Below are 24,904 nucleotides of genomic sequence, written 5' to 3'. Positions count from 1 at the left end.
TGATCTGGACAAATTGGAGAAATGGTCTGAGGTAAACAGGATGAAGTTTAATAAAGACAAATGCAAAGTGCTCCACTTAGGAAGGAACAATCAGTTTCACACATACAGAATGGGAAGAGAATGTCTAGGAAGGAGTATGGCAGAAAGAAATCTAGGGGTTATAGTGGACCACAAGCTAAATATGAGTCAACAGTGTGATGCTGTTGCAAAAAAAGCAAACGTGATTCTGGGATGCATTAACAGGCGTGCTGTGAGCAAGACACAAGAAGTCATTCTTCCGCTCTACTCTGCGCTGGTTAGGCCTCAGCTGGAGTATTGTGTCCAGTTCTGGGCACCGCATTTTAAGAAAGATGTGGAGAAATTGGAGAGGGTCCAGAGAAGAGCAACAAGAATGATTAAAGGTCTAGAGAACATGACCTATGAAGGAAGGCTGAAAGAATTGGGTTTGTTTAGTTTGGAAAAGAGAAGACTGAGAGGGGACATGATAGCAGTTTTCAGGTACCTAAAAGGGTGTCATAAGGAGGTGGGAGAAAACTTGTTCATCTTAGACCCTAAGGATAGAACAAGAAGCAATGGGCTTAAACTGCAGCAAGGGAGGTTTAGGTTGGACATTAGGAAAGAGTTCCTAACTGTCAGGGTGGTTAAACATTGGAATAAACTGCCTAGGGAGATTGTGGCATCTCCATCTCTGGAGATATTTAAGAGTAGGTTAGATAAATGTCTATCAGGGATGTTCTAGACAGTATTTGGTCCTGCCATGAGGGCAGGGGACTGGACTCGATGACCTCTCGAGGTCCCTTCCAGTCCTAGAGTCTATGAGAGTCTATATCCAGATTTACACTTGCAGATTAAGTATCAGAGGGGTAGCTGTGTTAGTCTGGATCTGTAAAAAGCAACAGAGAGTCCTGTGGCACCTTTAAGACTAACAGATGTATTGGAGCATAAGCCTTCGTGGGTGAATGCCCACTTCGTTGGATGCAGATTGACCTTTAGGTCTTTAAAAATCCCTCTTACATTCAGAAAGAATATAACAAATTAATTAAAAATGCCCTCCTGTCTGCATTTCACTTGACACTGCTGTCAACTATAGAACTTGTGTGCAACCAGAAGTTTGCCCTTTCTGAATCATCCTGTTCTTCTTGACTAATTCAGAAGGTCAAGTAGACCAGTCCAGGGGAGAAAGGGAGGAACAGTTGCTATGGTAATAAATCAGGATGTTGGAAACACTGCATTAGAGAATCATAAGCACGTTTGTTTGCATTTCTATAGCACCTGTCATTTTGAACTTTTTCCACAAGTTATACAGACACACCGCTGATATGCAGCTGCTAGCTACAACTGAAGTTGGAATGCAGGAATCAGGTAGCACAACTAAACACGACAGTAAATAGGAAGGGTAATTTTGTGAAAGGACTCTGGGGCAAGCCTATCCTCACTTCTATGCCATTCCAGAGTACTCAGAATTGCCCTCCAGTGGCTTCGGTCATAGCCAGATGATAGACATGACACACAGCAAACACAAGGTGTCATTCAAAAAAAGGTATTGACAGAGTAGAACTCAACACAGCTATCTCGGATGAATGAAGGGGCATATTTCTACTGGTTGCTTTTGCTATCTTACTGTGCAGTTACACACTGCCTAACCCCATCATGCTAACTCCAATTGGAGCCTCTTGGCCCTATCACTAATTAATAATGCACAAACAGGTGCACAGAAGTTTTTCCCTGCCCCCCAACCCCGTCAATGAACAGCTGTGGTACGACTTGAAGCTCTAGAGCAAGGGTGGGCAAACTACGGCCCACAGGCCACATCCGGTCCTCCAGACGATTTAATCTGGTCATCGAGCTCCCGCTGGGGAGCAGGGTCTGGGGCTTGCCCCATTCCCGCACTCCAGCCGGGAGTGGGGTTGGGGGTCGCTCCGCACTCTGTTTAGGGCAGTCAGGAGGGGTCCGTGCACTGCCCCCGCAGCTCCTGTTGGCTGGGAACCACGGCCAATGGGAGCTGCAGGGGCTGTGCCCATGGACGGGGCAGCGCGCAGAGCTGCCTGGCCACGCCTCCACATAGGAGCCGGAAGGGGGACATACCTCAAGCAGCTCCTGGAAGCAGCGGCAAGTGCCACCTGGACCCTGCACTCCTGAGCCCCTCCTGTACTCCAATCCCCTGCCCCAGCCCGGAGCCCACTCCCGCCCTTCTGCACCCTCCAGTCCCAGCCTGGAGCACCCTCCTGAATCCCCAACCCCTCATCCCCTGCCCCACCCCAGAGCCTGCACCACCAGCCGGAACCCTCATCCCCCCACACACCCCAACCCCTGCCCCAGCCCTGACCCCCCTCCTGCCCTCTGAATCCCTTGGTCCCACTCCAGAGCCTGCACCTCCAGCTGGAGCCCTCACCCCCTCCTGCACCCCAACCCCAATTTCATGAGCATTCATGGCCCGCCATGCAATTTCCATACCCAGATGTGGCCCCCGAGTCAAAAAGTTTGCCCATCCCTGCTCTAGAATGTGTGTGTCATACATTTTTCCATTCTGTCATAACACAAAGGGCATTCCATAACTGTGTCAGTACAAGGGACAATTCCTTCTTACACCTTGAAAACTAAGGAACCCTACAGACTTCTGTGGTTTCCTGACTGAGACATATGGATCTCCTAAATCTAAGGCATGCTAAGCAACTGTGCCTTTACTGTGGTGAGCCTCGGTTGTGCAACTCCTTAACATCCATCTCAAGTCAGCTTGCCCCCGCTTTTACATCTAACTGCTTTACTTATTCAAATTTGGCTACTGCTTGCTCATAATTATTTCCTCTCACATGTTTTCCTGAAACGTTTACATTGTAGCAGCACTTACATTTTTATTCATTTTAAATATTCTAAGCTTTTTTGCTAAAAAATTATGGTTTATATCATACGGTACCCTGAGCAACTCAGATGTATTGATCATTTGCAAGTTATTTTATCATTACTATGGTGTGAAAGTTTCTCATGAATCAAAACTACAACAACATGATAAATAAATTTGAAACACAAGTTACTGGACTCGATGCAGAAGTTAGTGAATATAATTCTATAGTCTGTTACGCAGGAGGTCAGAATAAATGATCATAATGGACCCTTCTAGCCTAAAACTTCCTGAATCTATTCTTGCCACATCGGAAATAATATCCATTTTAAAATATTTCAGTATTCATGTTGTTATATGTCAAAGTATTTAAAGCATTAAACCAATAAAAACATATGCTTACCAGAGTATCATCGCTCCTAGCAACACTCATGTTACTTCTGGATAGGAAGGATCTTGATAATCTTTGGCACAACGAAATTAAGCGTACTGATTGCTTTTTAAAAATAAGAAAAGAAAAGCTATTTTTACTTAAAATATCAAATAGAACATTTGTGATAGGAAGATACCTCTTTTAAAACAAACTTTAAAACCACAAATTTCCTTTTCTGTGGTGATAAACACATTCAAGTGGAAAGAATTTTTGATAAATCAGGTTTTTCACTGTTTATGCTGTTTACTCATTGGGTTTCATCTGTACTGGTAATAAAAACAAACAGACTTGTCTGTTTCAGTAGAACACCAATGGGTAGCAAACATTGGATTTAAATATTTTTCTATGCAAACAAAAAAAATTACCTGTACTAAATTCCCCTTGCCCATATATTTCATGAAAATATTTCTATGAATGGGGTTTCTTATTTTAAAATGTGCGCGCACACACACACACACACACACAATTTAATTCGGACCTAAATTATCTGACAATGTTCCTTTAAATGTTACATTATACAAAAGGATGAAGATGTCTACACACTGCTTCTTCTTGGACACCAGAGAAGACTGACATTTCTCTTTACAAGCACAGTTGATCCCACTTAAACCAGACACTGAAACTTGGCGAACAGATTTCTGAGGGCAGATATTTAGTATTTTTTTCTATTGCTTAAGCCAGAGAGAAAAATCCTATTTCTTGACCTCTATTCCAAAGAAGGAACTTCTCTTTTATAATTTATGCATCCCATTGCTGGCTCTCGCTTAACTCTGTATCATTGTACATAGATTTCTTATGTTACATCCCTTCCTTCTCTTGCTTCAGTGCAGATCTCACAGTACGTGTGGTGCAGAAGTGAAGTTCTCTCCTTTGCTGATTCTACTCCTTACACCTACCCATACTCTGCCAATTCCATGCCCAGTTTCGGTTTACGTGAGCCTAGCTTCTGAGTCTTTCAAGGTGTAGAGCAGGGGTCAGCAACCTTTCAGAAGTGGAGTGCCGAGTCTTCATTTATTCACTTTAATTTAAGGTTTCGCGTGCCAGTAATACATTTTAACATTTTTAGAAGGGCTCTTTCTATAAGTCTATAATATATAACTAAACTATTGTTGTATGTAAAGTAAATAAGGTTTTTAAAATGTTTAAGAAGCTTCATTTAAAATTAAATTAAAATGCAGAGCCCCCCAGACCGGTGGCCAGGACCTGGGCAGTGTGAGTGCCACTGAAAATCAGCTCGCATGCTGCCTTCGGCACACATGCCATAGGTTGCCTACCCCTGGTGTAGAGCCTTAGACTGTAATCTGTGGGGCAGGAACCAAATTTTTGCCCCCCCCCCCCACACACTTTTGACCAACTCCAGTTGTTTCCTTTTAATTGTTTTTAGACTAGCCTCCTTGCATATTTACACTGCCATGCACACCTATAACATCTGACATGACATTAGAGGCATACAAATAAATATAATAAAATATAAATGCTTTTCAAATTGTAAATATGCACTCTTGTTCTTTGACTGTCTTGATAATATATAAAAACATATGTATATAAAATGAATACAGCTCAGTGCCCAACAATAATTTAAGTATTCATACTCAGTTCAGTAATGAATAGAATTTCTCTTTAGCTTTTTATGCTACATCCCCACAACCACAGTAGCTGAGCGCCTACAAATGTACTCCAAGTCAACACAAGAAGAGGATTCTCCTTCCTCTTCCCCCATACTGCAAAGACTGATTTGGTACTAAAATGTATTTTCTATTTTTAATGAAGCTTCAGATAGTAAATTTCATTTGAGCAAAAAAAAAAAAAAAAAAAAGCAATAAAATTAACAATATTTCACTTGTGTTTATCCTGAGAAGAGAATGCCATTACATTCATCACCAGCTTTATGAAGACTTGCTAAATAACTTACTTTCCATTTTCTTCGTGCTGCAAACTTTTTGAATTTCTCCATATTTACTGCAGATGCTTTTCTGCTAAGTGCTTGTTGGGTATCCTTAGGCTATGAGGAAAAGAGGCACAAAAGGATATTTTTAAATATCCCCCAATTATGCCACTGATTTCACAAAATCATCTTCCTGCTGTACAATTTTAATTCCTACTTAACAATTATCTGCGGTTGCAAAGACAGTGAAGTCCACAGCATTGCAGTAAAGCATACAAAAAGGCACCATTCTAATATGCAAGACCTAGCAGAGTGTGCAGTCAGTATCCTTGAAGAAAGCAGCAGGCACTCCAGGAAGCCACACGTGTAGAAATTTCATGTGTTCCAAAGAGTTAGGGTCTCTATGCACATATACATCCCTCTTTTTTCCTTAAGTTGTAGTTTAAAAAAAAAACCAAACCCTAAGTTCCATCTCATTGTGTCCTAAAGACAGTTTATGAATACAGTGCTGACTAGAGGCATAGACAAACAATTGTACCACCTTATTCATATCACAGAGGCATTAAATTGTCACCTCTAAACATAAACAAATTACAAGTATCAGTATAGTTAACTATTTTGCTGCTGACTGTCTTAGCAGAAACATCCAGCTAATGAGCTTAGTCAGAGTAGCTGACTGCTCTATTAATTTGAAAGATCTTTCCAGAGTAATAAGGTAGCAAGTTTCAAAAGAATGTTAAATGTTTTGTAAACCTTTTAATTTTTTTTTTAGCCTTAACCTAGGACTTCTCTCTGTCAGGCAGAGACCCCTCCCCCATCCTGGTGTACCAGCAAGACCTGCTTTCTGTAAGGATTTCCTGGTTGATTATAAATGCAGCCCAGGTTTTGTTCTGCTTTCAGGATAATCAATTTGGTATCCAACATCTCCCATTTCATTTCACTAGTTTACAAGTCAAGTCCCAGCTACAACTGTGATGGGCTCCAGTGCTGCAAGCCAGCTCTCAGGGCTTACCTATATGATGATTTAATGTGCGGCAAGCTGGTGTGTGAATCTACAGCCCTCTTGCTGGCAGCGCACTAAGTGGCAGTGTAGACCCTGCTGCCATGAACTAGAAGTGTGCTTTAGGTAAACCTGTTCTATAGAAGTTTTAGTGTGTGGCAGCAGGGTCCACTGGCCACTTAGTGCACAGCAGGTTGATGCGCTGTAGATTTACACTTGAGTTATGCACTCCATATAGACAAGCTCTCAGATCTAACACTGAGCACTAACCCTCAGATAAGTGCCTCCTTGTGTTAAGTGACCTGGCACTCTCTGTGATTAGGAAGGCCCCAAATGCCAGTGTACGATCTAGCTTAACATAGGGAAATGGGGTGCTAGATTGTTATTTTTTTAAACAGGGGCAAATGGTGGCAGGAGGACAAGATATCTAGAAAATCAGGGTTTTCAGGCTATCAGTCTAACTTCTTCTCTTGTGCCAGGAGCTGGAAAACTTGAACCAGAGTAACTACATTAATATAAAACTGCTTAAGTACAATTTAAAAGTACACACACTTAAACTGGTTTAGAGTTCATACTAGTGTAACTAAACTGATTTAGTTACTCTACCTAAAACAGGATGAAATTTTTCAGCAGTTTTTCACACAAAAAAAATGCACATTTGGGTTGACAAAACCATTTTGCAAATTCATATTGATTTTGGCTGTTTTGGTCAAAACTTTTTCAGAAATGTTTCAGTTTTTTGGGATATAGTCACAAAGAGACTTAACTGCCACTCGCAGAACTGTGGTGGTATTATACCCAATATCCCAGTGGCTGGAGCACTCACCGGCTTTTTGGGAGACTCCGGTTTGAATCCCCACTCTGAAGCAGGGATTTGAACCCAGGACTCCCTGAACTATAGGGTATTCTGGGGTGTCTGTTGAAGCTGTTTCACATTAAATAAATAATTAAATATTTCTTTGGGGCATGGGGAGAGAATGACTCTAGTCTGGTAGTTAGGGCACTCAGCTGGGGAGACACCCACCTTCCAGTCCCTGCTCCAATGAATACTTAATAATTTATACAAAGTAGAATATCTTTTAATAGGAGACACTGAGACACACCCTTCCCCCCAACAGTTAATACTTCAGTGATTAGGGCACTCACCTGGGATGGGTGAGACCTGAATTCAAGTCCCTGCACCAGAGTGGGGATTCAAACCCACATCTTCCACATCCTAGGTATAAAGGAGACAACACCACTACCTTGCGTTTGTGAACGTCCCTTTGTGAATCTAACCCTTTATTGACAAAATTCTTTTTCTTTATTAAATTAGAGGGGTCAAATGCCCAAAATGTTTAGTTTCAGGTTGAACAAAAGGTTTTGTTCTATCCCAAACTATTTTGTTTTGAAACTGCCAGGGACTTGAAAAAAAATGGTTATTTGCACAGCTCTAAATCTAGTGCAAAAAATCCGTACTAAACCAACTGTTGAGTGTAGTTACACTCTGAAGAGACTTTGTAAGAATGTCTCAGAGAGGTTCCATGATTCTGGTTCAATGCATTTCATCTGGAAATCATATAGTTAACAAGCAGAGATTTCCCCCCTCCCCTAACTATCAGCCTTGCAAACTCAACCAAGTACCTTGAGAGCCAAGCTGCATCTTGTACATCATCACGACCCACAATAAAAAGTTCTGGGCAAGCCAGAATATGTTCTTAGTGACATTTCCACCACTCCACTGCTTTTACTGACTTTGCATAGGTATAAACAGGCTGGAACTTAAAGCATTATTCTACTGATTGTGCATAAGGAGGAACAGAATCCAGCTCACTTCCAATTAGGAGTGCTGGCTCTGCAGGGCTAACAGCAGTATGCACTTATTTTGTCCCCTTTATTTAGCTCACAAAAGGAAGCAGACAGGACAGAACTTATGCAGGGAACAGATCTAGTGAACAAAGAGCAATTTTTACTCATCCTTCAGAGCACAACTGCATTTGAATAAGACCTAACAGATTATTATACAGCAGTGTGCTGGATGAGGCTCCCAGGAGCTCCTTGTTGAAATTATGTTACCATTAAATGGAAGTGAATGTTGGGATGATTGATGGAGTTAGGTCCTCTCTGGATACTGCTAAATCAAGTCTTCCAGAGATGACAAGTGGCAGGGGAAGGAACAATTTTATTTTAATTTTTCAAAACCACACTCTTAGATATGGGCCAGACTGCACCAAGTGGCCTGTAGTATCAAAAAAGGCCAGAGGCCCTATTCTCCCACTTGTGACTTAGCTATCACTCTCCCCTGTGGAAAAGATGACACCATATCTTAGAAAACCCTACTCAAGCCAAAATATTAATTGGGCAAGAAGTGGATCAGTCCCGCAGTTCCCTTCTTAGCCCAATTAGGGAGTGAGGAAGAGACATGGCCCTCCTTAGCTCAGTCATCATTTAGCCACACTTAAATAGGGATTTGAAAAGAAGGTTAGGAAGAGGGGGAAACTGGATTTGATTCAGAAAACGTATCTTTGTTGGTACACTTTTTCCTGAACATTTGTCTCTCCCTGACCAAGCATAAGTGTCGTCTGAATAATGGGCTACAGTACTTGCCCATTACTACCATGTACAGAACATAACTTAATTAAGTCTATAGCCAATATGCAGTAGCCTTCAATTTAGCTTTGCAAACAGCAATATTTATTAAGTGGGAACACCACTTTATGCTTTCTAGTTTTCATGAAGTAGTTGAATAAGCACAAGTATACATACTACAGATTGATAAACAAAAGAGAATATAAAGTGAATTCCTTATACACTAACCTTGATCCAGGGATGCTGCAAGCTATCTAGAATTGTCATTCTCTTCCTTTAAATGGGAGGAAAAAAAATACTCCTTTTACTTTGTTGACTCTAGCAGATCATATTGAATTAACGAGCACAAACACAGAATACAAACTGAACCATGATATGTAATTCAGGATGCCTCAGAACAAACACAGGAAGAGAAGTAACTCACTTTGGATCCTTAACTAGAAGTCTTCTTATAAAATCTTTAGCTAGGGCACTGGTATTACTGAAGAATTCTTCCTCAAAGTCATAATTCACAGCTGATACGTTTGCTAATGTTTCTTGTTTTGTTTCTCCAAGAAATGGTGATGCACCACTTAAGCTGTTAAAAGTAAGATTGGACACAGTACACATTATATGCTACATGCCATTTCATCCCTGCAAGAGCTGACAAGGAAGTGCAAAAAAAGAGGCTTTCTGCTTTTAGAGTTCAGACATATCTTAAAGATGACCTGATCTTACAAAGACGAAAGCTGTGATTTAACTTCAGAGAATTAAGATTAAAGTCACTTTGGAACACTGCCTAATCATCTAAACAAGACTTCCATTCCACTATCTCAGCACTGACTCTTCGCTATTATTTTAACAATTATGCTATAGCTTTTTTGATTACTCAACTTTAATTAGGTGAAAATCATGTATAATCAATGCAGTTTAGTTAAGTGGCCATATGCTATGTATATGTCTTATTGACATCAAAAATACACCACACAATTGAAAGCCAAAAGGACAGAATCAGAATATAATGTTAGAATAAAAAAATAAAATGTTCCCAAAGCATGATTTATGGATTTTGATACTTACAGAATGTAAGTTATTACACCGATGCTCCTGGAGAGAGAGAGAAAAGGAAAGATTCAGAACAGTAATATAATATATAATAATGACAGCTACCATCTCAGAATGGTTCATTAACTTACCACATATCTGCCTCAAGACCAAGCGGTTCATAGTTTACTATTTCAGGAGCTAAGAGAGAATGAATAGTATGTGAAGTATATAAGCAAACAAAGAAGCAAAAAGAGCAGTTTTATTTAATTCTGACACCTTAAAAACACTGATTTATAACCTGCAATGTCATTATAACAGAAAATCTTTTACAATCAAGTTACTGCTGAGGAATATGGTATACTTTACAAAATCTCAAAATGTCATTTATTGCACACAAATTCTGTAAATCATAGCTAAGTTGAGACATGCCACATGCACGGTTTCATAGGCTTAAGGAAAAGAAAACAATATATTAAGGCATAACCTGTACTCACCAACAAACTCTGGTGTTCCAAAGATATTTTTAAACTCATTTCCAAAGTCAATTTTGTGTGCTAAGCCAAAGTCAATAATCTTAATGCGGGGCTTTGGTACATTTCTATCCAGCAGCATTATGTTTTCAGGCTTTCAAAACAAAAACCAACAAACAAAGATTTCATAATTTGCACAGGCTACAAGGAAAGGCACTTAAGTATGTTTCAGTCTCTTGGCCTTGCCTTAAAAATACACATTCCCTAGAGAAGCCACATTAGGATTTTAACATGGATTAGCATGTTTTAGCTAAAGTGAAATCCTGGCTCCACTGAAGTCAATGGCAAAGGCTCATTGATTTCTGTGGTGACAGGATTTTACCTTTAGTGCAGACATGCAGTTGTAGGTTCAACAAGCGTTCCCTAGGCTCTCCTCTACCTGGGACGACGAACATGTTAATACTACAACTTCCTTTGATATACTAGGATTTTAACATGTGTTAGCTAGCACATGTTAAAAATTCATCTTTGTTTCCATAGTGTAGACATGGCCATTATCTTCAGGAGGACTTCAGCACCTCTTTAAATACCTTCCTTGAATTGAGATGCCTTCCTGATTTGGGGCCTATATACCTCCACAACCCAAAAATCAAGAAGAAATATCAAAATGCTCAACACATGAAAACATTGATGGCTATGAAAAGAGAAAACTAGTAAAATGATATTAAAAAGAATTCAAAATATTAATGGAGTTCACATATGCAAAAATTCATAGACATTTCTCACATAATATTACTTTTTTCTTTTCACTGAGAAATTGATCTGAAACTGTCTTTTCACTTTTTGGAAATTGCTACCTGCTTCACAACCATCCTTGACAGTAAATAATTTTGTTGTCCTGTTTTGGTTTAAAGAAGTGCAGATCTTTTGAGTGAAGGCATTAGATGCATGGAATGGAAACACAGCCAGAAGAATTTTCCAGTTCAGAATGTTGCATCAAAATTAGAGTAGGGTAAACTTAGTCGGAAAGGTTTTTTTTTTTTTTTTTAAAGCAAATTTGAAATTTCCTTAAATTTTATTTTAAAATAGTAAAAACTTGCTTGAAATTTACATGAGATGTTTTCTTTGACCTCAAATTATTTGTTGTTCTGATTTTTCAGAATTGCCGGGGAACTGAAAAATTGATTATTTGCACAGCTCTAATCAAGACCACATCCACACTACATACAATTCCTAACCTGACATAGGTTTCAAGATCATTCTTGAAAATGATTTCCAGGACCATAGTTTTGTTGGTAACTGCCAGTCTGTGTAAATGGGGGAAAAGCATATTTTGCTTTTTAAATAAAAGACGACTGGAAATGATTACTTCTCAGCTGCGTTCTCCCTTATCTATATAGGCTGGCAATCACATTTTCAAGAGGTGATCTGTGTTACAACTGGAGATTTTTTCTGGGTAGCGTAATGGGGACTTTAAGGGGGTTGCTTATAGTACCCCAAATTTTTTTATGTCCAACATACCTTGAGGTCAAAATGGGCAATTTGCAGAGTGTGAAGATAATAAACACCATTAAGGATTTGTTTGAGAAATTCTGTGGCCTCCTCCTCAGTCAGAGATTCCTTTTCAGCTAAAAAATCAAAGAGCTCCCCACCTGCAACACTGAGAGAAGAGGTGCGGGGGTTATTGGCAAGAACATTTTAATTTATTGATTTTTGTAGCTTAACTGTTCTCACAGCCATCTTATAAAGCATCCAGCAGCTCTTAATGACATTCATATCAAAACAGAACACGACAATTTGCATAATTTAATACCTACAAAATCAGTAAGACTTTTTTCCCTCCTCCTGAGAATACAGTGGATAGATTTTAACAAGAACTGTGCTGGTTTATATAGCTTAAATTAAAATACCCCATACATGTGTATGCATCTTCACAGAAGTTAAAATTCAATGTTAAGTTAAGCAAATATACTTGAACACAGATAACTGCTGGAATAGGTAGAAAACTAAAGTGTTTTAGCATACACTAGCAGCAAAATGCTAGGGAGAAGAATAGATGATTTTTAAGATTAGAAGGTATCAAGATCAGGGTTTATTCAATCTGCAGTTAGCAGCAGCCCCAACATGCTTTATTTGTGCTCAGAGCATTCCAAAACACATTCCAATCCTTGATTTAATCTAGTGCCTTAATCATTCATATTAAAACTGCACTCAAAACATGCCAAGCACTTTCTACAGAGGAAGACACAGTTCCTGTCCTCAAGGGCATACCATCTGAAGTGAGAGTTTTAGGTATGTGGGCAGAAAGAAGACAAAGGTCAGAAAGGATATGTAGGAAACAGCAGCAAGATCTGGACACAGCTTGGAATTGAGGGAAGAGGGAAAGTAAGAAGTTGAAGATAATCCCTTTGTCATTTGAGATAGGAGCCTGATCAACATGGATTGATGGTGATGTGCTCAGTCACTGAGAAGGGGGAGGCAAGATAAGGACCTGAATTCTGTTTTTTACCCTCTAATGTATCTGAACACCATTTTAAAAGTTTCCAAATTTCTCTCACTTTGAGGATTAAAACTGAGACCATTGGTTTATTTGGTCACCTCTTGAATCTTAAAAATCATGTAGTTAACTAGAAGTATACTGGAACCCTCCAAAGTTCCTTTATTTTTCACTCGTTCACATAGTGATTTTCAACAGTCTGAAATTCAAAATTACAGCTATTAATTCTGTCCACAAGCACTATCTTAAAATTTGATCATGATTTCAAGTTTTGATAATTAAAAATAGGATTAATATACAACAATAGCTTTATAATCAGTGTAAGTTTTTGAAACTACATTTGACTTGTTCTATTAAGTCTGTTTTTATGTGACAACTTTCAGTATTGTAATGCAAATGTCATATAAAGTGTATTTTAATGAATTCTTACTGCTTACATCAAGATGGGTGGAAAAAAATGTTTTTTTTTAAGTGACATTTTCTTCCCAATAACAATTATAATAATAAAGAATAAAGGGAACTATAATAATTAAATACAAAAATTAGAGACTATGAGGGAAAGGTTTAACTCCTTTTGTTAGTCCAGTAGTATAAAAATGAAATACCTACAAATTAAACACAGCTCACTAGCCGCCTGAGTACAATCCTACTCAACCCCCCTGGGTATAGTCAGGTGTCTAGCCTGAGCTGCTGCGTGCGGTGCTGCAGCCATACTGCTATTTTTAGTGTGCTAGCTTATGCACAGCTAAGAAGTGCCCTCCCAGCTGTAGTGGAGATGTACCCATAGTCTTCTGTCATAGAATATGAGGGAAATATTCAGGAACACACTAACAACTTCCACCAATGTTTGCTTGCACTGAAGTACCACTTGGTCTCCTCTACAGTCTCATCTTACTCCCACTGACAACACAAGAAAAACAAGCCTCCTTTACAGTCACATACTTCCTACTTATTTCTACTGGTATTTTAATGATACCTATAGCTGCATAACTTACTACTATTCCGATAGATGGCTGTGAAACTGATCAATTTCACAGTTTCATTTAGGGCAACAGGTAACATAAGATGCCATCCGAAAGTGTACGTCTGTTCAAGATTCCAGATATGTATGGGCTTTATAACTAGAGCTGAGTGAAACTGAAAAAACTACAAAATTTCATGGCAAAATTTTTCGCCATTGTGCAATTTCACACCTCCAAAATTTAGACTCTGAAATTTCAGGAAACTGGGTTTACTTTAGGGGACTGCAGCATGTGAAAAAAACCATACTTACCAGAAATATTATTGTGAATTGTTAATTGCAGGAGGTAGCCACAGGGTGGTGGGCCTATCCTGGAGAGGTAGCATAGGTTGGAGACCACTGAACTAAATTTTTTGTGGCCAGTATCACATTCATGTTTTCAGAAGAGTGTGGCGGGCGCCAACAATTTTTCAAGGCTTCTTTTGTATTTGTACATTAAATAATATGAAAAACATCATATTTAATATTACATAATATATGAATTCAGAGAGAAGAGAGAAGCCAGAGAGAAGCTGCGAGGACAGAGAACACCAGTGCCCGCAGCCCCGGAGTACTCTGTCCCCAGCAGGCGCGGGGCCCCAGCTTCTCTCCCCTGCTGGGCACTAGGCGGGCCCCACGCCTGCCGGGGACATAGAACACCAGCGCCTGCAGCCTTGGAGTTCTCTGTGCCCGGCAGGCCTGGGGCCGTGGCTTCTCTCCGGCTTAAGCCGCGGCCCCGCGCCTGCCAGGGACCGAGAACACCGCCGCCTGCAGCCTGTAGCCCCGGAGTTCTCTCCCCGACAGGCGCGGGGCCGTGGCTTCTCTCCGGCTTAAGCCGCGGCCCCACGCCTGCCAGGGACTGAGAACACCAGCGCCTGCAGCCCCGGAGTTCTCTGTTCCTGGCAGGCGCCGGGCCACAGCTTCTCTCCTCTGCTGGGCACTAGGCAGGTCCCGTGCCTGCCGGGAACAGAGAACACCGCACCCGCAGCTTGAGTTCTCTGTCCCCGTCAGATGCGGGGCCGCGGTTTCTCTCCCCTGCTGGGCACTAGGCGGGTGCACATAAATGCCCTGGCGGGCACCGCGTTGGGGACCACTGATTTAGTTGATTGAGAAGAGGACTGGAAACCTCTCACCTATCTGCCAATGAATAGCTTTAGCAATATTTTTTATATAATTAATTATTTCAGTAAACCTCTCAAGACCAATTCTTCAGCACATGGCCCCAACCCAGTAAAGCACTTAAGTACGTGCTTAACTTCAAGCACGTGAGTAGTCACAATGCAGTCAGGAGGTGGAGGGCAACGCAGCACACCATCACCTAAAACTGACCTCCCCAATTCCTCTTCCAGATTTCTTACAAATTAAGCTGGTTGGTTTTAGCTTCATTACGATGCCCTAGCATGCACCATGTTGAGCTGAAGCCAGTTGATGTGATTTAGGAGAACTGAAAGGTAAATAAAAAGGGTTTGGTTTGAAGTTGCCATATGGTTAATGTCCCTATTAGCTCACTAAACTGGACCGTTCAGCACATTTTGCTCAAGCAGATGGAAATTTGAGATTTTATTTTTAGTTCACCTTTAAGTAAGAAGAATTGCTGTAAGTATCCACAGGAGTTCATGAAGCTAGAGCTCAGCAGCATGACAGTAACCAATGACTGGATAAAAATTGCTTCCTGAAGGTAGTACAGATAATCTGTTTATCAGGCACTGTATTCTATCTTTTTATACAGACTCTCAGAGCTTCTGTACGCGGTATTTACACATGCCTGAATATAGTCTCTGCTCATTTTTTTCTTTTTTTCTAGCTGCTGATTGAAGTTACTGGATAAATTCAGTGTTGCTCATTTGTGAGCTAACAACTCTGATTAGCAGAAAGAGTGATCACTATCCACAGACTCTACACAATGACAATTCAGATTAACAGGGTAACTAAATTAAATTCAAGTCACATCTAAATTACATTACTCTTAAAATAAACTACAAAATCTTCTCACCTTTATAGTCGCCCTTTCCTTGAAGCACTATACCTTTCCTGATTCCTACATAAAACCTTTCAGTTTACACATAATATAAGAATACGCAGAGCAGATTATGAAAGCAGAACACATTAGGTGCAGTTATGTATTTCTATTCATTCCTGTAATGCAGTGTTTCATGGTTTGGTATTATATTATATCCAAGCACCATACCATTTTTATATGAACTCTGCATTCTAGAATGTTTTGTGCAACCATTTTCACATGTTCATAGCAAAGTCAACATCTGCTTCTTCCTTTGTGTTTTCCCATGATTTGTGTGAATAAAATTAGTTAACAGTAACTGGGCTATTATAAAAGATATTTCTATAAACATTTATTGGTGCAAGCATTGCCTGACCTTCCAACAGAATATTAAAAGTGAACTGTACAGATGTGTTTACATCAAGCATGTTCGCCCTGTGGGAAAGGAATTGTATTACATCTCTGGAGAACAAATAACTATGGAAAATGTTTTTACAAGTTATCAGGCCTCCTTAACTATGATATGGGACTAATCACCAGCTCCCACAGGATATCATTATGGATCCTAAACATGGAGTTTGGAACCAATTAACTTTCAAAACTAGTGGCATCAACTCCTAATGTCTAAGCCATGTGCCATGCTGCTCATACTCAAAAATGAATTACATAATTAAAAGGATCATCTGAGGATTTTTGGTGTGATGAAAAATAAAAGTATTTGAAGAAACTTTAATTTTAAGCCTAGTAGTGAATAAGAACCGAATCTTGTACTGAAAAACATTTGCTTCAGAAGGTTTCTGCAATACTATCTTGGAATTTTTATCCAAGTCAGCTTCATGATATGAAAATCAAGAATAGTCTATCCAAGGCTGACAGAAATGTATGTTCAAAACAATGTTTTGGGAGGACAATGCCCATAAATTTCTCTCTAGAAAATACAGCACTATCATGAACATAAGTATTTTATTTAATCTTTAGCTGACATACAACTATAATGAGGGGACGGAATGCTGGAATTAGCCCCTCTACAGTCTATTGCCCATGTTAAAGAAATAGCTGATATAGAGTGAACAAGAAATTACTTTAAAAGGGTACATCCTATTTATAAAGGAGCTTGCATGCAATATTGCAATCCATTAGCTGAACCAAGAGGTGAAAATCAAAGTTAATAGGCATCAGAAAGGCCTCCTTGAGAATGCATGTTAACAGTTCTTGACAGCAACTAAAAAGATGTTTGTACTGACATGCTTCCAGTGGATACCCAAGTTACATAAAGAATACAAATCAGAAATACTGATTTGTTGAAGTGCAGTGACGAGACAATAGTTGCTTACTAATTTGAATTAATGTTCCAGCTATTAAGAGATCGCAACTAAACAAAAAATTCTGCAGAAGATATGGGCAGTGTTTTGTGGCTTCTTTTTTGATTAAGGAATTATCTGTGTTGAAAGTAAAAACAGAAGATCACTTTAGAAATGTTGGCAACAAATGTAACTTTATGGTGTCAATACAGAGATTAAATAGTTTTTGTAAGATTACACCAGATATACAGTATTCTGGCTCATCCCACAGCAATAGCTGAATATCTGTGTAAAAGGAAAAGAATGGTTTCTGGAAGGTGAATTAGATGCAGAGAGAAAACATAGTCAAACTGCCTACTAACGGGTAAAATTTACCTTAGGGTGGATAGAGACAGGACAGAAGGCAAGTTCTTTGATAACAGCCATTTCAGTTTTGTTACTGGACTATTTGTTTAAGCATAAACAATGTTAAAGGAGTCTGTCCCTAAGAATAGGAATATCAGAACATTAAAGATGTATTTACATACAAGAGTATACTCCTGTTTATCCAAATCTTTCAGACAACCGGGTGTTCAGATAAACAGATGTGCTATTAATATAGGGCTACATGTGAGACTATAACTGCCTCTACTCATTCAGAGTGCCTCCTGCTTTTAGAGTTGGCACTGCACTGATCTGCACCCCCAGTGCTCCTTTTTGGTTCTTCCGTTATGCTGCACTGACTTATCCTTTGTCTTTGTGTTCTGTGACTTAGTCCTCTGGCCAAGACACTTATCCAGTCTTGTCCCTTTCCAGGGTACCAAGTATCCAATGAAATCACCAACTTTGCCCTCAGTTCTCCTGCAGGACTTCTCCCACAAGAGCTTATCTCCTTCTCCAGGACTTCTCTCACAAAAGCCTGTCTTGCTCGCTGTGATTTTCTCTTTGTAGGAGAGTCCTGCCTTCTCTGCAGTCTCTCCCCACAATGGAGTTCCCTCAGGAGATTTACAAACCCAGGTATCTAATGGCTCATCATCTACCTCCACCCCTTCTGGCCAGGAAGGAATCAGTCAATCACCCCCCACAGGTAGAGCATCTCTCTAATTGGGTTTTTCCCCCGCTTCTTCTGCAGGTGATGGGAGTTCATCCCATCACAGGTACACAATATGGATTTGGATAACTAGGATTTTCAACTAACTGGAATTATGCTGTATTTAAAAGTCTTCCCAGCATGACATTAAAACTTCCATCCATTTAAATTATCAATTGCTTTTCATAATATATCTTAGTGATATGGCTAATTACTAAAGCTTGCTCTCACAGCAATTACTATATTCAATTATTAAAGGGATTGCTATCACTTCATCTTCTCCATTTTATTCCTGTAATTAAATAATTATATGAACTTTGTGATATCCCAATGAATTCAATGTCAGACAGCTTTCTGAACCAGCAAGGCTAATTAGTAATTTCTAAGGAGGGAAGTGAAAAAACTTCCCTGAATGAAACAATAAGGGGCTTTCTAGGTAAGCAAAATATTAACTAACTACCGGTAACTAAGTTGAGGGCTGGCTAGTTCCCCGAGTTCAACATTATCAGTCTTATGACATATTCTTCTGAGTGATCAGTAGTTTTTTTCCTGACTAAGAAGTAAGAGTGCTCCCTGCAAGCCCGCCACCCCCATTATCTCCTCCATCACCCAGGTTTTGCTCAGAGGCCTGCAATCAAAGTACTGATCTGACCTCACCCTGCTTAGACTACAAGACTGAATGAGATCAAAATATGGAAGAAGGTAATTTTAAGGATAATGAAGGTTATATTACATATATATTATATAGTAGAAAAGTTATCTTTCTAGATCTGTTAACTTTTTATGCAATTACATGAGTTTTCTGAAACATTACTTAAGTGTACCACAGGTCTGACTCATCTTACGTGGGGGTTCTGTTCCGCAGTTAGTGCGTAAAGTGAAAACCGCGTATAGCCAAAACTCCATTGAGTTCAATGGTGGGCGAAATCGCCCGCACTACAGGTATAGTATTAAAATTGTTGTTTCTTTTTTTTGTTTTTGTTTTTGCCGACAGCGTAAAGTTGAAATTGCACATGTTAAATGCGCGTAAGATGCGACAGACCTGTAATATAAAAATTTGAGAAACTATAAACAAAAGCAATAGTGGATTTTGAGCCTTATACAGTCTGTTCTAATCCTGTTCATAAAAGAAGGATTTGTAATGGCTAGCTACTATATACAAAAAACAAATGACTCCACATTGAAAATATCCTAGGAATTGGGAGAAGCAAAACCAGCTAGATTTTGCATACACACTTGGGAGCCTTAGGTCTTGCACTAGCAGATTGGACATTTAAACTCCAAGTGTTAACAAATGAATCTGTCAAACTATTTATATTGAGTAGAGCTTAACACTAACTAGGGAGAGGAATCAAAGTTGTCATAAATTCCAAAGGGTAGAACATATAATGATATGGAAGTGAGTGGCCTTAGTTAATGCTAAAGTCCTTTTGTTCAACATGTTGCTCAGACATGCAAGAAGACTTTAGCGTCAATTAATACTGCTCAATGGAATACTGGACACATTTATACTCCAGTAGGTCTTTCATCCTTGGCACCATGTAACACTATTTCCTTGCACAAACCACTAGTTCCCAACCTTTTGGGGCTCTGGACTCACTTGTACATATTGGTGGCCTGTCATGGCCCAAGAAATAGGCTATGGAGGGGGTTGAGAGCACCCAGAGAGGGGAAGACCCTGGAGGGGAGATAACAGAGTTCACCCTGCACTTACCCTGTAGTGGTGGCTCCTGTTCCACGAGGCTGACTTGGCTCGGATGTTGTGACCTGGTGTATGGGGTTGCAGTGCTGCTCAGTTTTGGCTCTGGCCCTCTGATGGGGGTCTGGGGGCCAAATTTGTGAGAATAGTGTTGCACCCTGATGCACAGGGTTGCAGCATCACTCATTCAAATTTGGACTGGCTGGCTCCCCACTATCATGGACAGGTGACTGGGCCAAATCTGAGCAGTGCTGTGACCCCAAGCACCAGACAGGTCACAATGCCCACAGTAGGGAGCCAAGCCCCGCCAGCCCCATGGGACCAGAGCTGCAGGAGCCACCCTTTGAAACATCCTTGGGATTGAATTTTGTGTCACAACCCAGGTGTTAAAATAGCTAGAGGAAGTGATAAATGACATCCCTGGAAATAACAAGTCAGAAAAAATAAGTCACAGTACTCTGCACTGATGCAGCATTTAAGGGGTTCTGGAAGAAGGGACAGATTGGTAGATCTTCCAATGCTAATTATAAATCTTCAAGAAGTTTTATCATGCAAAATATTTGTAGAAACAAAGATCTTAATTTTTTTCCACTCTTCTCCTCCTTAATTATCAATGCAGCATAGACAGGCAGCACAAATTAAAGCAGCGAAGGTGATAAATACCAGACAGATAAGTAGAGGCATGGTAAACAATCATATGTAGGACAGCCATAGATATGTTTCAACAAGTTTACTAGGATTTATAGTATGTATAAATCATGAGAAATATCTGTGGGAATTCTGATCTTCTCTAACTTTGCTTCCTTCCTAAATTCCTATTGTTAACTTGTGTGTAGGCGGATAGGAGGAGGAAAAGCATTGTATACACACAGTGTCCTAAAGTATAAAAATATTAAAGAAGGGAAAGGGACAGTTTTAAGTGTACAAACTAGTAAGCAGAGAAAAACCAATCAGCACAAAAGGAAAAGAAAAACCAACAGAACCCTGGCCAAGATTCTGGTGTCAGTTTCAAATTGTGAGTGGTTGCTGGAGTTTCCATTACTATTTCTCCAGGGATAACCCAAATTTCAGCCTTTAAAACATAAGTGGAAGATTGCTGTACAGGCCTGCAATTAAACCTAATTGTCATACTGATCAACTTTAAATAATGCCACTGCCTTGTTTTTAATAATAATGTTTAGCATGAAATTGAATTTTGGCTAGAACCCTCCCCCCCTCCCCCACACAAATACTAGTTCTATGCTGTGCTTCATGGGTGTGACCTAGAGCTTCACTTGTCCCAACTAGTTCTGGCTTCTGAGTAAATGGTGATTCTAAACTGAGTCTGACCAATCCTGCAGCAGCACAGGCCATCAAAAGCGTACAAAGAATGTGCTTGCTGCTGCCGAAAAGCACTTTTGGGACCTTCTCTTAAAAGCGGTCTCTGTGTTTATCCTCTAAAACCTGAAACTTCCGAGGGAATTTTAAGAACGGAAAGGAACTATCCAAAACCATTTCTTACAAATGTATTTTGCCTCCATCCCACCTATTAATACTAGCCTTGCATGCAAGGTAAGAACCATATCAAAGACAAATGCAGGAATATAAAAGCTCAGTTTGAGTTTCAACATTGCAGAATAGCAACATACATTGGGTAAATTCTGTTTAGTTATACAGATGTAAAAAGGTGTCCAATAGTGTTACTCTGAATTTACACCAATATAATGCAGAACAAAAATTGGCTCATTATAATAATTATGAATCAAATCACCATCTAATTTGGTTCTTAAAAATCTATGTATCTATGTCCCCCACCCAATTCCTCATTGTACACTCAGAGCAGTTTTAACTGGAGATATGCAGGCTGAATGTTACCTTTGGATACCACCATAGCAAGTAGCAAGTGGAAAGACCTACACTGGATCTATTGAACTGTGACTCTACCTCTGGATTCTGGGCAGTCTATTTCACCAGGAACAAACTACTATGAGTTGCAAGTTTAACCTGGAATAAAGAGCTCTCAAAACACCAAAACTCGCCTGCATTTATACAGGAAGTTCATTAAGTCATTACCACTCTGACGGAAAGCCCCTACTTCCCAAATATAAAGACAATCTCCACCACGCCCCAAGCCCCTCAAGAGCTACTTACAGTTCCAGAATAAGAATAACATCTGTTTTGTTCTCATAAACATCATGCAGTGTGATCACATTGGGGTGCTGAATCTCTTTCAGTATGTTAACTTCTCGCTCAATGTCTTCTCTACTCACTCCCCGTCGGCTGGATTTTGTTCTCCGTTTCTTGATGAATTTTGCAGCATACTGTAGACCAGTGCTCTTCTCACGACATTTTTTCACTACAGCAAACTGCCCACTAAAAGAAGCAGGAAGAGAAGGGGGAAAAATCTGATTCTAGGAATTGTAAAATTAGGGACAGTTTATATTTATTACTGCTGGAAGAAACTACTGTTTCTTTGAACTAACAAGTCAGCAAAAATGCATCATTGCTTTTTTGCACAATCCAGCACAACACAAATAAAGCTACAGGCAGTAAGGAAGGAGGTGTTAAAATATTTCTGACATCTCACATACAGACTCATAGACTAAGGTCAGAAGGGAACATAATGGTCATCTAGTCCAGTGGTCAGCAACTGGTAGATTACGATCTGGAGCCTCTGACAGTCGATCGTAATCTCTGGCCGCTAGAAGTCCAGTGGCGCAGTGGGGCTAAGGCAGGCTCCCTGCCTGCCCGGCCCCATGCTGCTCCTGGAAGCGGCCAGCATGCCCCTGCGGCGGTGGGGTTGCTGCGCACTGCTCCTGCTGCAAGCACCACCCCCGCAGCTCCCATTGACCAGGAACTGCAGCCAATGGGAGCTGCGGGGGTGGTGCTTGCAGGTAGGAGCAGCGTGCAGAGCCATGTGTCCCCCACCAGGGGCCACAGGGGCATGCTGGCCACTTCTGCGAGTGACATGGGGCTGGGGCAAGCAGGGAGCCTGCCTTAGTCCCACTGTGCCGCCCAGCGGGAGCCCGCACTTCTCCTGCACCCCAACGTCCAGCCCTGAGCCCCCTCCTGGAGCCAGCACCCCATGCCCCTTCCTGCACCCCAAATCCCTGCCCCAGTCCTGAGCCCCCTCCCAGAGCCAGCACTCCATACCTCCTCATGCACCCTGAAACCCCTCCCGCATCCCAACCCCCAGCCCAGAACCCCCTCCCAGAGCCAGCACCCCATACCCCCTCCTGCACCTCAACACTCTGCCCCAGCCCAGAATCCCCTCCTGCACCCAAACTCCCTCCCAGAATCCGCACCTCTCACCCCCTCCTGCACCCCAACCCCCTGCCCCAAGCTCAGCCCAGAGCTGCCCCCCCCCACTCCAAACCCCTTGGCCCCAGCCCAGAGCCCACACCCCCTCCCAAACCCCTTCCCTAAGCCAGGTGAAACTGAGTGAGGGTCGGGGAGAGCGAGTGACATGGGGGGGATCTATATATTTGTCTACTTTATAATCTGCATCCAAGTCCCACCAAGTTTAATAATGTTATGCAACATATTTATCCCCTCCTGAGAATATCGTATCGTGGTGTATTAAAAAAAAATTAGAATATGTCTGGCCTTAAATAGCCATTTTAAAATGCCGATGACAATGTAATCTTTAGAGTTTATTTTTTAAAAGGGAAACACTTGATAGTTCTGTATTCTCAGTAGGCAATGGACCAGATCCTCAGCTGTGACTGAGGAACATTCAGGACAACTACAAAACACAAGGACAAAGATTCTCTTTTTGCTTTTCAACATAGGGGGCACTCTGCACTAGCAGGCCGATTACCAGTAAAAACTTGAAGACTGCCTTAAGCTGTGCTAGCTGACAATGATCCAAAGGGGCTGTGTCCTAGCCACATCCTCTTTTCTAAGTCACTTCAACTACACAGGGAGAGGGGTAGCATAGAGCCACTGTAACATCTCCTTACATGGGGGGAGATTCTCTAGGGTCAGACTGTATAGCTTTAGGATCCACTTAGCACTGATGAAGAAGTGATAAGCAAGGCTAGGTTTTAGTCACGGGTATTTTTAGTAAAAGTCATGGACAGGTCACAGGCAGTAAACAAAAATTCACGGCCCGAGACCTGTCCATGACTTTCACTAAAAATACCCATGACTAAAACTTGGGCGGGGGTCTGCGAATGCTGGGGGTAGGGCACCCCCGCTGGTGGGGGGCGGAGGGCAGCACGGCCCAGGACCCCTGCTGGTGGGAGCCGGGCCACAGTGTGTGGCCTGGGACCCCTGTTGGTGCTAGGAGGGGAGGGTTGGTGGGGCTCGGCGGGCTGCTTCCGCCACAAGCACCAGCTCTGCTGCAGTTCCCGTTGGCTGGGAACCACAGCAAATGGGCGCTTAGGGGGCAGGGCCTGCGGGCACGAGCAGTGTGCGGCATGGAGCTCCCCCAGCCCCTTTGCCACCGAGGAGCTGCAGGGCTGTGGAAGCTGGGCAGCCCCCCCGAAGGTAAGCGCCCCCCTCCCAACTCCCTGCCCCCTCCCACACACCCAAACTGCTGCTACTGGCCAGCTTGGGCAGCTCCTGAGCCAGTGCCAGTGGCTGCAGAAGTCACAGAAACTCATGGAATCCGTGACTTCCATGACAGACTCGCAGCCTTAATGATAAGTGACTGGAGCGGGGCTCTGGATTGGCATGATAGTTCTCTGCACTCCCATACATAAGAGCACAAATTAAATTCCTGGCATTTTTTTTCCTTCTGTTGGAAGGGATTGGAGAAGCTGTGGGGTTCTCCACACATCTGCACAGAGACTATGAAAAACAGAAAACCGAGGTTCAGTTGTCCTTGAAAAAGCAGTCTGCTACTTTGGAAACTGTCACCATCAAATGACCAAGCCAGCTGATCACCATAGCTCAGAAACATCAGTCAGAAAACAGATATGTCAGCTTATTAGGGGAACTCCTGAATGAGCTAAAATCAGGGCCGGCTCTAGCGTTTTTGCTGTCCCAAGCAGCAAAAAAAAAAAAAAAAAAAGCCGCCATCACAATAGGAGGCAACTCTACCGCCGCTTCATTGTACGGCAGCAATTTGGTGGCTGGTCCTTCGCTCCGAGAGGGAGTGACGGCCCCGCCGCTGAATTGCCAGACGTGCTGCCC

The 24,904-nt window shown here is 41.4% G+C and overlaps 1 protein-coding gene across 5 annotated transcripts in view; it reads right to left on the bottom strand.

Annotated features, from left to right (window-relative positions):
• DAPK1 (death associated protein kinase 1) overlaps positions 1 to 24,904 on the bottom strand; it is a 121,594-nt gene that overhangs the window by 43,422 nt on the left and 53,268 nt on the right. For all 5 annotated transcript variants that reach the window (XM_054032492.1, XM_054032491.1, XM_054032493.1 and 2 more), the window contains 9 exons: positions 21,917 to 22,138; positions 11,743 to 11,881; positions 10,246 to 10,375; positions 9,901 to 9,949; positions 9,785 to 9,811; positions 9,150 to 9,302; positions 8,954 to 8,999; positions 5,185 to 5,274; positions 3,243 to 3,335 (listed from right to left, as the gene is read on the bottom strand). In XM_054032492.1, the coding sequence (XP_053888467.1) occupies positions 3,243 to 3,335; positions 5,185 to 5,274; positions 8,954 to 8,999; positions 9,150 to 9,302; positions 9,785 to 9,811; positions 9,901 to 9,949; positions 10,246 to 10,375; positions 11,743 to 11,881; positions 21,917 to 22,138 (949 nt within the window). The remainder of the gene's footprint in view (positions 1 to 3,242; positions 3,336 to 5,184; positions 5,275 to 8,953; positions 9,000 to 9,149; positions 9,303 to 9,784; positions 9,812 to 9,900; positions 9,950 to 10,245; positions 10,376 to 11,742; positions 11,882 to 21,916; positions 22,139 to 24,904) is intronic.

This window comes from Malaclemys terrapin, chromosome 6 (genome assembly GCF_027887155.1).
Source record: "Malaclemys terrapin pileata isolate rMalTer1 chromosome 6, rMalTer1.hap1, whole genome shotgun sequence".
Classification (NCBI taxonomy): Eukaryota; Metazoa; Chordata; order Testudines; family Emydidae; genus Malaclemys; species Malaclemys terrapin.
This window is presented reverse-complemented; position numbering and strand designations above follow the sequence as displayed.